Below are 15,140 nucleotides of genomic sequence, written 5' to 3'. Positions count from 1 at the left end.
GACTTAGTACGCATGCATGTGGATCTGGGTAAATGTATATGAGAGTTCTTCACAGTGTTCTGAAATTATGTCTAAATTAAAATACTATATTTCAGGAAACTGATAAACACATGGTTGATCACAGTAACAGCGAAATAGTTAAATATAAAGTCGTAGTTTATCAAGTGAAATGGAGAAACAGGAAAATACCTAATAATCAGTTGTCTTTTAAGCATAAAGCAGACACATTAGATAGTCAATTTATATTGGAAATATAAATTGATAATATTTTATAGACATAGCTGGTGATATGTGTCTTAACTATACAAGTCTATGTACCTTTTGAAAATTCTGATTTAATTATTCCATGAAAAATAAGAAATGTATAAAAATATCTACAATTGTATTTTTATGTTACTATTCCCATGATAAGTTTAAAGAAATCTACCTTTACAAGAACAAAAAAAAAAATGAGTTAGGTAAATTATAGTACATTGTAAAAACAATACACAGGCAATGAAATGAAGGTGAAGAGTATTTATTTGATAGAATTAGTCATTTGAAAGTAGACTATACAATATTACATTTGATGCTTTTCCAAATTAGCTAAAGTAAAAGGTGTAATTACCTATGAGTAGATAGAAAAAGATAAACCATCAATATGAGAAGATAACAATTTCCTGAGGAGTCAGGACCCAGGCCTCTGCCACTGGGTGTGGTCTTTGAACTTCCTGACTCTGTCTCACAAAGGAGGCTAGTTTTGAACCCAGGATTTTTAAAGAGCACCAAGATTGATTCTGTGGCATCCTAATGTACAATTTTTTTTTTTTTGTCTGAGCACAGAACCAAGATTAATCAAGGGCTTGGTAAGACTAGATTGAGGCCTATTCAATAAATAAGATTATAAGCCAAGGAAGATACTGCTTTTCTCTCTCTTTTCATGTTTAAAAAATTAATTTCTCCTTTCTTTGCTCAAGCCTTATGTAATTTAGTTTTAGAGCTTATTTCTTTACTTTGATCCTTTTTGTTGGCAAATTCCATGAATTTGGGCTTGGTATTTCCTCAGAAGCTGTGGCTTATTATTGATCTTAATTATCTTCTAAGAGTCTAGCCTTCTGGACTGTAACCAAACTGTTGGGGCTTATAAGCCTCTTTCCATAACATTTTACACAAACTACCTGTATTCTGGTCTAAATAGCATAGAGCTAGTTCAGACTTCCCATTATTCACCCTCCCTTAATTCCAAGAGATCTTTGCTTTATCATGCAGGATAAAACAGGAACTGCCTGCAGGAGCTTCCAATATTAGGTGTCACCAAACTCTTAAAGAATTCTTTTGCTTGTAGGACTGGACACTTTTAAAAGCTGTCAGGAAATTTACTTTTAAATACCTCACCTTGTCACATCCAGAGATGAATGTCTAGTCTCTTAACTCCAGAGACTTGTTCAGATTTATTTCTTTTTTTTTTTTTTCTATGTCTTTTTTTTTTTATTTTTATTTTATTTTATTTTATTTTTTTATTTATTTTTTTATTATTATTATTTTTTTTTCCCAGTGGGTTTTGTCATACATTGATATGAATCAGCCATGGATTTACATGTATTCCCAATCCCAATCCCCCCTCCCACCTCCCTCTCCACCCGATTCCTCTGGGTCTTCCCAGTGCACCAGGCCCGAGCACTTGTCTCGTGCATCCCACCTGGGCTGGTGATCTGTTTCACCATAGATAATATACATGCTGTTCTTTTGAAATATCCCACCCTCACATTCTCCCACAAAGTTCAAAAGTCTGTTCTGTATTTCTGTGTCTCTTTTTCTGTTTTGCATATAGGGTTATCGTTATCACCTTTCTAAATTCCATATATATGTGTTAGTATGCTGTAATGTTCTTTATCTTTCTGGCTTACTTCACTCTGTATAATGGGCTCCAGCTTCATCCATCTCATTAGGACTGGTTCAAATGAATTCTTTTTAATGGCTGAGTAATATTCCATGGTGTATATGTACCACAGCTTCCTTATCCATTCATCTGCTGATGGGCATCTAGGTTGCTTCCATGTCCTGGCTATTATAAACAGTGCTGCGATGAACATTGGGGTGCACGTGTCTCTTTCAGATCTGGTTTCCTCAGTGTGTATGCCCAGAAGTGGGATTGCTGGGTCATATGGCAGTTCTATTTCCAGTTTTTTAAGAAATCTCCACACTGTTTTCCATAGCGGCTGTACTAGTTTGCATTCCCACCAACAGTGTAAGAGGGTTCCCTTTTCTCCACACCCTCTCCAGCATTTATTGCTTGTAGACTTTTGGATAGCAGCTATCCTGACTGGCGTGTAATGGTACCTCATTGTGGTTTTGATTTGCATTTCTCTAATAATGAGTGATGTTGAGCATCTTTTCATGTGTTTGTTAGCCATCTGTATGTCTTCTTTGGAGAAATGTCTGTTTAGTTCTTTGCCCCATTTTTTGATTTCAGATTTTTTTTTTTTGATTTTTTGATTTCAGATTTATTTCTATCAAGAATATTTCTCCTTTTCCCAGAATTGTTGGAAGCCTATGCTTATTCAACAGTCTATTGAGGACCTCAGAAAATTCCAAAAACAAAATAAAACAAAAAAAACAAAAAACACCTAAATGCATTCTACTAGTTATGTTCACTTATTCCACTTCTGGGAAAATAGATTAAGAAAATAGACAAAAGTTGCAAAAATGGCAATTGTGAGTGTTTACATTTAAAATATTAGAAAATACTTTCATTACCTGTATGATGTTTGGTAAGTTACTAAAATGCTTTCTGACTAAATTTCTTCAACCAAAAATTAGGGATAATAATAGTACTTACTTAAAAGGTGGTTTTGAGTTTTGAATGAGTTAATATATTCAAAGTCCTTAGAACAATGTCTGTAAGTAGTAGTGCTTGCAAATTATTTTATCATCATATAAGAAACAAATGGTGCAACAAATTGTAGTACAATCATTGATAATGCATCACTAGGTCATTAAAACATTTTAATAAAAATTAATATTATGAAATAAATTTTAAAAATAAGGAAAATTTTAATAACCTAATTGAATATTATTTTATATATGTCTGATTATAACTATGTACGTAGATTTTTTTAAAAAGTAGAATGAAATACATCAAATGACCTTTTCCATCTCTGTGATACATAAAACTTTGGATATTTTTTGGTAACCCATATTTTTTTAGAGAAGGCATTGTTCTTGTAAAAAAGAAAGTATTAATGAAAGATTAGGGCATTTTCATAGCATAAGTAAGCCTAATGAAGACTAATACATAATGTGGTATTATTATTTCCCACACTGACTCAAATCTCCTTCAGAGCTGCTATCTAGAAAACAACCAGATCAGTGGTAATTAAGTAACATTAAAAACTTAAAACTAAAAAGTCTGTGTGATAGACTAACTGGAAATGTTCAGTCAAGACCATAATGGTTGCCTTGCCAGACCTTCAGCGTACATGGTTGCAAAACCTGAGTGGTATTAATACCATTTCAACGCTCTTGTGGTATTTGAGCAGCATTACTTAGAAGGCAGTCTCAACATTCAACAGTATGATCATGAACCCTCAAGGGTTCTGTCAGGTAATAGAACAACCCTTGCCAAATAACCTTGAAACAAAATTCATTTTGTGTGACCAAGTCCTCTTGCTGTAAGTGTGAAAAAATATTGGCATCACAGAAGTAAAGTAGCTGCTATATGTTGAGCCACAAATGAAGAAAACCTCCAATAAGACAGGAAAAAGAAATGCACTGAATAATGCATTAAATAGGATGGCATGTCTGAGGAACGGTGAGGGTAAATGAAATAAAAAGAAAAAATTGCCAGATTTTGTTATCAGTTGATATTGCTAGTCAGCCAGCTTAAACACGTGTTAAAGATATAAGGATAAAAGATTGCATTGTTTACTTTCCTGTTTAAAGATGAAAATGAAATATATTAATATCTGATATATTTTCATTGTGTGTGGATATTATATGCAGAATGTTCTCCTGTATTTGCTAACATCAAAAACATCACTCAATAATTGCAGGAGAATAAGATCAACCACATCCTAACCCAGAACAATGCAGTGCAGCTGTTGGAGAGAAGATATTTGGCATTTCAATGAAAAAAAGGCACATATATTAAACTAATGAACTGTGTTCCACATGGATTACTAGAATGACTATATTTTAAACAGAAATGCCATCACGTTACTCTTCACTGTGTTATTGTCAGTGTGCTGTTTTTGAAAAAAATCTTTATTCCTTTAGATAAATCATTTACTCTGTAACTTTTGTGTTACTAGATTGTCATTACACAAACTATGTTCTAAATACAATATAAATCATTGTGACTGTGAAATTCATTGTCTAATAAATACCTTCTAAGGAGCAAATTTCCCAGAAAAGATTGTTTTAAAAGACCAAAGTGGTTAGTATCTTGGAAACAGTTGACATGGAATGACATCAGAAAAATCTAGGTTAAAATTCTGATGCCAGCTCCTACTAGTGGTAAAATATGTATATAGCCAAGTTTCTGATCTTTAAGAGCCTTACTGTCCTCATCTGAAAATGCAATTAGTAATATTTAACTCATATATTTGTTGAAATAAAGTAAAACAAGTTATGTAAGCTGTCAATTATAATGACTGACACAAGACAGTATTAATAACAAATGACAGTTCTTATATTTGCATATTTGAATTCTTAAGCATTTTGTTTTAAAAACAAAAAATAGACTTATCCACAATTACATGCCTACTGGTTAGTCCATGACAAGCCCCATAGCGAGAGATTTAAAAATGAAAGTGATCTTTTGTGGGAGATAATATAACTGCATTGAGAAGTGAGGCATTAAATGGTTCATAAAAAAAAAAATTTATGTGTTTTTTTCATTTGCCCAAAAAGCTAAGTCAGGGAAGATAAGGTTGAAAGATGCATATATATCCTTGAGAGTTCACACAGTTTCAGCTGACAGATGTGTTTTTCTATAAAGTATAGTGATGAATGTTCGTTATATTTTATTTTCTCTGTCTCAAGCAGAAAATTTGTGACTTCTTAGAACACTTGACTGCCTGCAGGGTCCCCAATTAGGAAATTATCAAAGCTGAGATCTGTATGATTTACATGGATGTTGGGATGTAGGGGTTGGAAGGACATACATATCACATTCATTCATTGATAAAACTAGTCTTTTGATCTTCATAGTTTTATCTACAGAATAATTAGTTTCCTACTTAATTTTTTACACTCCTTTATAACTATATGTGAAGACGGAAATGGCAACCAACTCCAGAACTCTTGCCTGGAGAATCCCACAGACAGACCGGCCTGGCAGCCCACAGTCCATGGGGTGGTAAAAGTGAGTAGGACACAGCTGAGGGACTAAACAACAATAACATAGCCACATGCCTGACACAGATTGAAGGGAGCAATTTCAACAACATTTCTTAAAGCAATATATATATATATATATAAATCAAAATCAGCATGAGAAAAAAGGTAGCAATTTCAACAACATTTCTTAAAGCAATATATATATATATATATATATATATATATATATATATATAAATCAAAATCAGCATGAGAAAAATGTAGATTCCATAAAGGAGAATAAAACCTTAAAAGTTCTGGTGGTGTTTGAAAAGAAAATGAAAACAAACAAACGATTAAAAAAAAAAGAAAAAGAAAAACCCTGTGTATTTTCTGTTCAATTTCAGCATCTGCTCTGTGGCTTTCTTTGTCTTCACCCTAGATGAGTGCCTGCCATCGTAAAACACGACTCCGGCAATACTTTTGTAAATGAATCACTACAGCATTCGTACAGTTAGCCTCTGAGCAGATGTCAGAAAGTAAAGATTGGCTGCTTCCAGAGCAAGTTGCCGCTGCCAACTCTCGCGAGCTTTGTCAGTAACTGTTGATTGTAATGTCAGTGCCGTCCAATTTACAGGCTGGAGCGGCAGCTGCATCCTGCATTTCCCTGAAGTATTATATGATTGCCACCTCTTGCAAACTTTATCTTCTTTGTTGCAGTGAGTCGGGTAAGTTGCTCTGAATTTACGCCTTCCTGTAGAGATGGAAGTTACCCTGAAGCTCATTCTGTAGGAGGAATGTGATCCCTTCACGTGTTTACTGTGCCCCCTTGGTGCTCTGTGGGAGGCAGTCACTGGAAATGGGACAGATGAAGGGAGCAGCCACATGCATCAAATCTTCTGATCATTCAGGGAACACAGACTGAGTCCATTTAACTGTTAAGGAAACAATGAATTTGTTCAACTTTGTGTAAAGGACCGTAGCACTTAATGGGATCACTGTATTGTATGTTCCTAATGCACCCTCTAAGGGAAAAACATTTTATGCTGTGTTTTACCCTTAAATGCTCTGTTTGGTGAATGTCTCCTTAAAAGAGTAACAAAAGTGTTTCTTGACCAATCTTACTCTCTTTATTTTTTTCTTTTTTTAAAGTGGTTTGAAATGAATAGTTCTCTTATTGTCTGGTTTTACAGAGTACTTAACATTTTGCCATCTGAAACTTTACCAAAATAAATTTGCAAAGGAAAGGTCTAAGTTTGTTCTGTGTAAAAGGAAAGATCTATTTCTTGATTTGATTTACAAACTTTTGCCTAGTTTGCCCTGTTTATTCTCTTTTTTAAATATGTGTATTTATAGAAAAGTATTTTACATATGCTGTTATTTTTATTATTACAGAAATAATAGCAAATACTTTCTGCTCATCCTATAATTTTGTAAATCTACCTTTATTTTGATATCAATTCTTGTTTAACCAGAGGATTAAGCATTGAGTTTTTATAAAACCATATGAATGATTAAAAGTGAACTGAAATGTGAACAAAATTATTTCACTATTTATGATTTCTATTAGTAATTAAAAAAAAATTAAGTTATCCCTTCCAACTTTTTATGACTACATTGCATAATAATAAACTCGGTTAGGAGTTACTGTTACTAGTCTGTATAATGCCTTCCATAATATATCTCATAGCTATGATAAATATAATTATATGTCATTTATGTGGTTATTAAGGATAAGCATGAGGTTTTAAAGAATGATTTTTACTTTAAATGACAACCTTTAGAATTCTGTGTGTTTGAAATAGAGTGGTCTTTTGGATGCAAATTAAATTTCTAATTGAATTTGCAAAGTTCTGTTTTGTTCTCCCAGACATTATTGTCCTTAGTTTTTTAATCATAAGAAAACATTTGGTGAAACTCCAACTAAAAATCTTAATATATTTATTTGAAACAGAAATTTGTAATATATAGTGGAACTATACATAACTTTGTTCTGTAATTTCCAAGTCTCCTGTAAATGTGTTAGCATAGTTTCAGGATTTAAAAAAATAAAAAAGAAAGCTAAAAAAAGAAAGTATAGGGATATACTCCATATTTCAGCTTTTAAAATATAAGCAAATGACATCTTATTTACAAATTTAATTTCTGCTTTGATTTATTTCTTGGTAACAATGAATAATGCATGCTTAAATTATATGTTGTCTTCATTTTAATGCTTTCATGCCAAAATCTGCTCATTCTTATCAAAATTGAACTGTTCCAAATGGAAAATTATAAATGAATAGATGTCAACCTAAGAACAGATTGAACTTTGCAAGAAGACCCAAGATATCTAATATTAAATATTCAAATTATTCACACAATAAAAATTTGTGAATTTTTTTCCTAATTGAGGAAAGTTATAGATCTGTGTTTCATACCTAACATAGTGTCTTCTATCTATACATCCTTTTAGTGTCTATTGGGTATCTGAAGGATTGCTGAAAGACAGTGGTATAGTTTATAAACAGACTTCCTCAATTCCCCGCTTCACTTAGCCTACAACAAAACAAGCTTTTTAGGTTTGATATAAAGACTCAGTTGTTTTAATTGGACTATCTGCATTTTAGTGGCCCTTGTTCTAGATCATATTATCTAGATGGTTCTTTTCCTACCATTTTAACAGTCTTTATTTTTATATAGAAGTATGCATAATACTAAAACTTTTTTAAAAAGACAAGAAGACTGCATTCAGCGAAAACTATTAACAGGTTTTGCTTGACCATCCTTTAATAAGTCCTTGACTGCCCAATTATTTTGAAAATTTGGTTGATATCCAATTATGAAAATATATGACAAATAAACAGCTTTTTATATCAATAATTTTATTATACCCATATCTTATAGCATAGCATATTTTTAAAACTAGTCAAGGAATTTTGATACTACTTTCAAAATTGAATTAAAAATGCAAAAAGAAGAAAATACATTTTTACATTTTTAATTTTGAAAGTTTTTTTTTTTTTTAAGTTTAGAATAATTTCCCCAAATTGCCAGTAGATTTTGATATTCTGGAGCATTTGATAAACTTGGAACACTGTAGTATTCATTATTTTCCAGGTTTGTCTCCCTCCCCACTCCCATCAATTTTCTTTTGCAATTCAAAACAAAACTTCTGCCTTTAATCAAGTATTAAAGATTATTACAATAAATTAGTTGATCTAAACTGAGTATTTCTAAATTGCCCTTGGTATGAAAATTTACCCCATTCTTTGTGATAAACATGTTATGTGTTCTCAGAATTTAAATTGTTTAATGTGCCAGTAGTCAATTTGCCACAGAATTTAGAGGATGAAATGAATGAAATTTTATTGAATACTTTAATTATTAATAAACAGAGATACAGAGCAATAACATTTGTTTAATCTCCTTTGTCTACCTTTTGATTGCTTAATCATGTGATAATGTATATTAAAAACATAAGCATCTCTTAATGGTAAAACTGCAGTGCAACATGTTAGACTAGAGAATACTACCTTATGAAAAAAAAAATTATTCTTACTTAAATAAAGTACTGCAGTGGCTCAGCAGTAAAGAATCCTCCTGCAATGCAGGAGCCACAGGAGACCCAGAGTTCAATCCCTGGGCTGGGAAGATCCCCTGGAGGAGGGCATGGCAACCCACTCTAGTATTCTTGCCTGGAGAACCCTATGGACTGAGGAGCCTGGTAGGCTACAGTCCATAGGGTCACAAAGAATTGGACATGACTGAAGTGACTTAGCATGCATGCAAATAAATATAAACATATTAGTTTACACTAATAATGAGTATGCAAATAGAAGCATATTTTCATGTTAAAACCTAGATTTAATAATATAGTGTTTAAAATGTACTCCATCAGGTTAACACCAAGGTGAATTAGAATTATATTGCCATTCTTGCTATAAACACAGGCTTATATGATTGAATGTTACTAATTACATTATTTACAATTGCAAGGTGTAAGTACTTATACTAATACCAAGGTGATGACTCATAGATATCACTGTTGTAAAAGAAAAATAATTCATATAAATCATATTATATAACATTAAGTTCTACTTGGCACAGAATATAAATAAAAGCATACAAGTACTTATATAAATAAATTAAGTGACATGGAATGTTATTACAACCTTTTAATACATGTAATGAAAATAATTATATTTATTAATTACATACAAAAATATGTTGATAGTAATTTTATATTCTCTATGGAATAAAATTAAAATTAAAATAAAATTAAAAACCAATAGAATGAAAGTTTGAAAACTGTCAGAAATCAAAAATTATCAGGATCTGTTATATGGTTTATATAAAATGAAACAAAAAGAATACAATCTTTATTAGACTCAGGAGAGATTGATTGAACTAGGCCAAATGCCTACCTCCAATTATTTAGAAGAAATGTCTTAGGATTTATCAGAAGGGGGAAAAATAAAACTGTAGTATGTGGTAGCAGTATCTCTAAAACTCCTAACTCTCTGAAATATAAAATTTTATTAGTGTCAACTTTGCTACTGATGCTGCTATTTAGTCACTAAGTTGTGTCCACCTCTTTGTACCCAATGGACTGTAGCCTCCCAGATTCTTCTCTCCATGGGATTTCACAGGTGAGAATACTGGAGTAGGTTGCCATTTCCTTCTACAAGGGATCTTCCTGACCCAAGGATCGAACCAGGGCTCCTGAATTGGCAGGCAGATTCTTTACCACAGAGCCATCAGGGAAGCCTCAAGTGTCAAGTTTACAGGAATCTTTATATTACCATGCTGCTGCTGCTAAGTCGCTTCAGTCGTGTCGGACTCTGTGCGACCCCACAGACGGCAGCCCACCAGGCTCCCCCGTCCCTGGGATTCTCCAGGCAAGAACGCTGGAGTGGGTTGCCATTTCCTTCTCCAGCGCATGAAAGGGAAAAGTGAAAGTGAAGTTGCTCAGTCATGTCTGACTCTTAGCGACCCCATGGACTGTAGCCTATCAGGTTCCTCTGTCCATGGGATTTTCCATGCAAGAGTATATTACCATGACATTATATTTATTATTTTTAGAAAAAAATTATATTTAATTTGACTATAATATCTAAATTTCATAATAGTATATATATAGTGTTAAAATATTATATACTTCAATAGTATGTTTTATTGGTAATAACACAGTCATTAATTTCAAAATTGAGAGCATAAAAAATCTCATGGCTTTTTTATAGCAATCATTGTGTATAAATGTATATGTGTATATATGCATAAACATGCAGATATAAATAGAATTAGATAAATATATATAAGTATAGACATAGCCATAATCATAGACAAAGAAACAGAGATAGAGGTAGAAATGGATATACATCTATAAGTACTGTACACTGAACAAAATAGTGTACACAATGGATTAGTGGGGATCAAAAATTACCTGTTGGTTACTGGCTGTCCTGTGAACAATGGTGAATGAGGCTCATTAACTGTGAGGATCACAGATCTAAGACAGTTATCTTAATAGGTAGTGCCTAAATCACTGCCTTCTAAGACAATCTAAAATTTAAGAAAAAGAATAAAAAATCTAATACAAATTCTTAGTGCTCACAGGATTAGTTTCTTGGACACATAGTTTGGATTTATTATTATACTCTCAAAACATAATGAAGAAAATATTTAGTACATGTGTGGAAATTTGCTCTTGTTTTATGGATGAGAATCAGTGTTTGTATTTGACAATTTTAATCAGATTTTCTTTTTTTCCTCAGTTGTATAAGGATATTAGTTCTTTCAGATGATATCTGCATTACATTTTTCTATCCTTTGTCACATAGAGTTTCAGAATGTGATTTAAATGTCTTTATTGAAAAGAAACTCAACTGTGCATTATGAATTTTTAATAAAACTTTGATTTCCCCAAATGTTCTTTTCATATTATTAAATAAATATTATTTCATGAAATGTCAAGTAGTGATGATTTGGTAGGTATCAAAGATTACTTTTGCTTCCCCTGCTTTTCCCAGTAATTCCTCAATTTTAATCCTCTGATTTCACTGTCCACTACCAGAATATAAACAAATCTGACCATGCTAACACATTTAACCTCCCTAGTTGCATATGCTTTAATAAATTAACAGATTAAGACATGTGTTGAGTCATCTCTGAGTGTAAAATTTCTTCCAAATTGATTTCTTCATCCACACATTACATTATCAGTCAATCTCTTCATTGACAACATAATTTAGATAGAAAAACCCTTCATGGTTATTTGGTTCCAAAGGACTGGTATATATCTGGTCTTCTCTGTCTAATTTTTCTGATAGACCTTTATAATGGTAGTAGATTTGTTTGTTTTCACAATTTGTAGGATAAATGGCAGCTACTGTGTTTTTTTGTTACTTAACATTTTATGAATTGCTTGTCCAAATTCTCTTCTGACCTTACACTATGCTTATGCTTATACAGAGGAAAAAACCACTAAGGCAAAAAGGACCACAGATGGGACTGTGAAAATGGAAAAAGACAGTAATACAAGTCTGAAGATCCTTAGAGTTTCTTAACCCACTTCATAGTTCTGTCAAGAGCCAGTCAGCCATGATTAGAACTGTATATATTCTAGAGAATAAGTGAGCTTGCATTTCTTCCTCTAACCATGGTAGAAATTTAATCTACTATATCTATCATAAATAGACTGCCACTTGATACCTGGTAACGTCATATATATATGTACACACACACACACACACACACACACACACACACTCATGCCTTGGACAAATTTTCTCCTTAAAGTACTAAATCTCTCTTTCTTACAGAGGTTTGTAAATGAATCTCTTCAAATTGAAATCATTTCTTTTTCCCCATTTCACTCATTTCTTTCCTAAATTGATAACTGAAATATGCCCATCCATTTTCTATTCTTTGTAGCAGTAGCAGATAATTAGTTTTCATAATTTATAGAATTAATAAGAACTGCTAAATTTTAGTTAATTATCATCAATAAAATGTAACATTAGATGCATGAAGCTGTTAAAACTTCCTACTTACCTCTCTTGCAGAAACCAATATGCAGAGCCGGAGTACAGTCATATACATGAGATTTATCTTGCGGTTCCTTCTGCTCTGGGTCCTCTTTGAGAAGTCACACACTGAAGAAGACATCATAATTACCACCAAGAATGGAAAAGTCAGGGGGATGCACTTGCCAGTACTTGGTGGCACAGTAACAGCCTTTCTTGGAATCCCGTATGCACAGCCACCTCTTGGTAGACTACGATTCAAAAAGCCACAATCCTTGACCAAGTGGCCTGATATTTGGAATGCCACAAAATATGCAAATTCTTGTTATCAGAACACAGATCAAAGTTTCCCAGGCTTCCTTGGATCAGAGATGTGGAACCCAAACACTGACCTCAGTGAAGACTGTTTATATCTGAATGTGTGGATTCCAACACCTAAACCAAAAAATGCTACTGTAATGATATGGATCTACGGTGGTAGTTTTCAGACTGGAACATCATCTTTGCATGTTTATGATGGCAAGTTTCTGGCACGGGTTGAAAGAGTTATTGTGGTTTCAATGAACTATAGAGTAGGTGCCCTTGGATTCTTAGCTTTACCAGGAAATCCTGAAGCACCAGGGAATGTGGGTCTATTTGATCAACAGTTAGCTCTTCAGTGGGTTCAAGAAAATATAGCAGCCTTTGGTGGAAATCCTAAAAGTGTAACTCTCTTTGGAGAAAGTGCAGGAGCAGCTTCAGTTAGCCTTCATTTACTTTCTCCTAAAAGCCACCCATTGTTTACCAGAGCTATTCTGCAAAGTGGATCCTCTAATGCTCCTTGGGCAGTGACATCTCTTTATGAAGCTAGGAACCGAACATTGACTTTAGCTAAATTTATTGGTTGTTCTAGAGAAAATGACACTGAGATAATCAAATGTCTTCGACATAAAGATCCCCAGGAGATTCTTCTTCATGAAGTGTTTGTTGTCCCCTCTGGTACGCTCTTATCAGTAAATTTTGGTCCCACTGTGGATGGTGATTTTCTCACTGACATGCCAGACACACTACTCCAACTTGGACAGTTCAAAAAAACCCAGATCTTGGTGGGTGTTAATAAAGATGAAGGGACAGCATTTTTAGTATATGGTGCTCCTGGCTTCAGCAAAGATAACAACAGTATTATAACTAGAAAAGAATTTCAAGAAGGTTTGAAAATATTTTTTCCAGGAGTGAGTGAGCTTGGAAAGGAATCGATCCTTTTCCACTACATGGACTGGTTAGATGATCAGAGAGCTGAAAACTACCGTGAGGCCTTGGATGATGTTGTTGGGGATTATAATATCATATGTCCTGCTTTGGAGTTCACCAAAAAGTTCTCAGATATGGGAAACAATGCCTTTTTCTACTATTTTGAGCACCGATCCTCCAAACTCCCTTGGCCAGAATGGATGGGAGTGATGCATGGTTATGAGATCGAATTTGTCTTTGGTTTACCACTGGAAAGAAGAGTTAATTACACAAAAGCTGAGGAAATTTTTAGTAGATCCATTATGAAACGCTGGGCAAATTTTGCAAAATATGGGTAAGTGCCAATTTTTGTAATTACTCTTGTTTGTTTTGTTTTGCTTAGTTTTTCATGGTCCCCAGTGTAGACTTCATTCAAGGTACAGAAACATTTTGATTATTTATTCTCTTCACACCTTAAGCTGGTTTTGTTTTTCATTATGTAGTACATTTCAGTTCCTTACATTGGAGTGCTTAAAAGAAATAATCAAAGAACTTTTATGAAAAATATTTTCTGATTTCATTTCCAAAGCACGATAAAGTACTTTAACAATGTTCGCCAAAGTTTGTATGGAACTAGATGTCCACCTTGTGAAGAAGATATCCACCTTGTCAAGTATTTTTCAGCCTAAAAGTTCACAGCATTCACAGGTTTAAGAAGGAGCAGGAATATCTGTTTTGCTCATGCTCTTCAGCAGTGATACACTGTTATCTGGTACACGAAGAAAGACATGCCATCACAGGAAAATCAAAGGGCAGGATGGTGTTAGGGTTGGCCCTCACATTACTCAGAATAGAGAACTTGACATTTTATCAACGTTTTTTATTCCCTAATATGTTTTTTCAGAGGTTTTAGGTAACCTTTGTTGAGCAAGAGCTGCAAGGCTCATCTTGTTTAGCTAAGCTGTTTTCCACTTGAGTAGTCACAAAGGTGACATTACATAATAAGAGATGCTACAAAAGAACATATTTTCCCTCATATGTTATAAATATTCTGATGTTATGTCTTCAATAGTCAGAGAAAAAAAGCTCTTTTAATATCAATATATTTTCTATTTTTTAATACTTCATGTATATAAAAAATAAGGATTTTGTAATAGTATGTAACCTCAAATTGAATTTTATACACTGAAACAGTTTGTATCAGTGAGAATAACCAAAAGAATAAAAATTGGGGCATCTCTTTTTTTGAAAAATGCTTACAGAAACTCACAAACTGATTGATGCATTAATCCGATCTGTCATCCTATCTTTATAATCAAAAAGCATTTTGGGAATGATTTTCTTTCTGGTTTTCTTTTACATCCTCCATTTGGAATTCATTGTGTAGCTGCTTCATGTTATTGTAGGTATCTTTCTACAAAGTACCTGTATGATATAATTCCTCTCAAAATGTTTTGACACTTATTCACTGTATATAAGGCTAAAACTCTTCCATCTGGCATTAAGATGCTTCTGTAACCTTGCTACAACCCATTCTCCCCAGTACCTATTTCCTTGGTAGAGGAGTTATCTCATGAATATCAAAGATTTCAAGTTTAACTACACCTTAGAGCCTGTTCTTGCAGT

General features: G+C 33.3%; 1 protein-coding gene across 1 annotated transcript in view; it reads left to right on the top strand.

Moving 5' to 3' along the window:
• Positions 1 to 5,850: 5,850 nt before the first annotated feature.
• The window catches only part of BCHE (butyrylcholinesterase), a 68,130-nt gene continuing 58,840 nt past the window's right edge, over positions 5,851 to 15,140 (top strand). Inside the window, exons 1-2 of the mRNA XM_061168261.1 lie at positions 5,851 to 6,026; positions 12,345 to 13,869. Coding sequence (XP_061024244.1) covers positions 5,912 to 6,026; positions 12,345 to 13,869 — 1,640 coding nt within the window. The 5' untranslated portion in view covers positions 5,851 to 5,911. The remainder of the gene's footprint in view (positions 6,027 to 12,344; positions 13,870 to 15,140) is intronic.

This window comes from Dama dama, chromosome 19 (assembly GCF_033118175.1).
Source record: "Dama dama isolate Ldn47 chromosome 19, ASM3311817v1, whole genome shotgun sequence".
In the NCBI taxonomy this organism is placed as follows: domain Eukaryota; kingdom Metazoa; phylum Chordata; class Mammalia; order Artiodactyla; family Cervidae; genus Dama; species Dama dama.
Note: the sequence above shows the minus strand (reverse complement) of the source record. Positions and strands in the feature narration are given on the sequence as shown.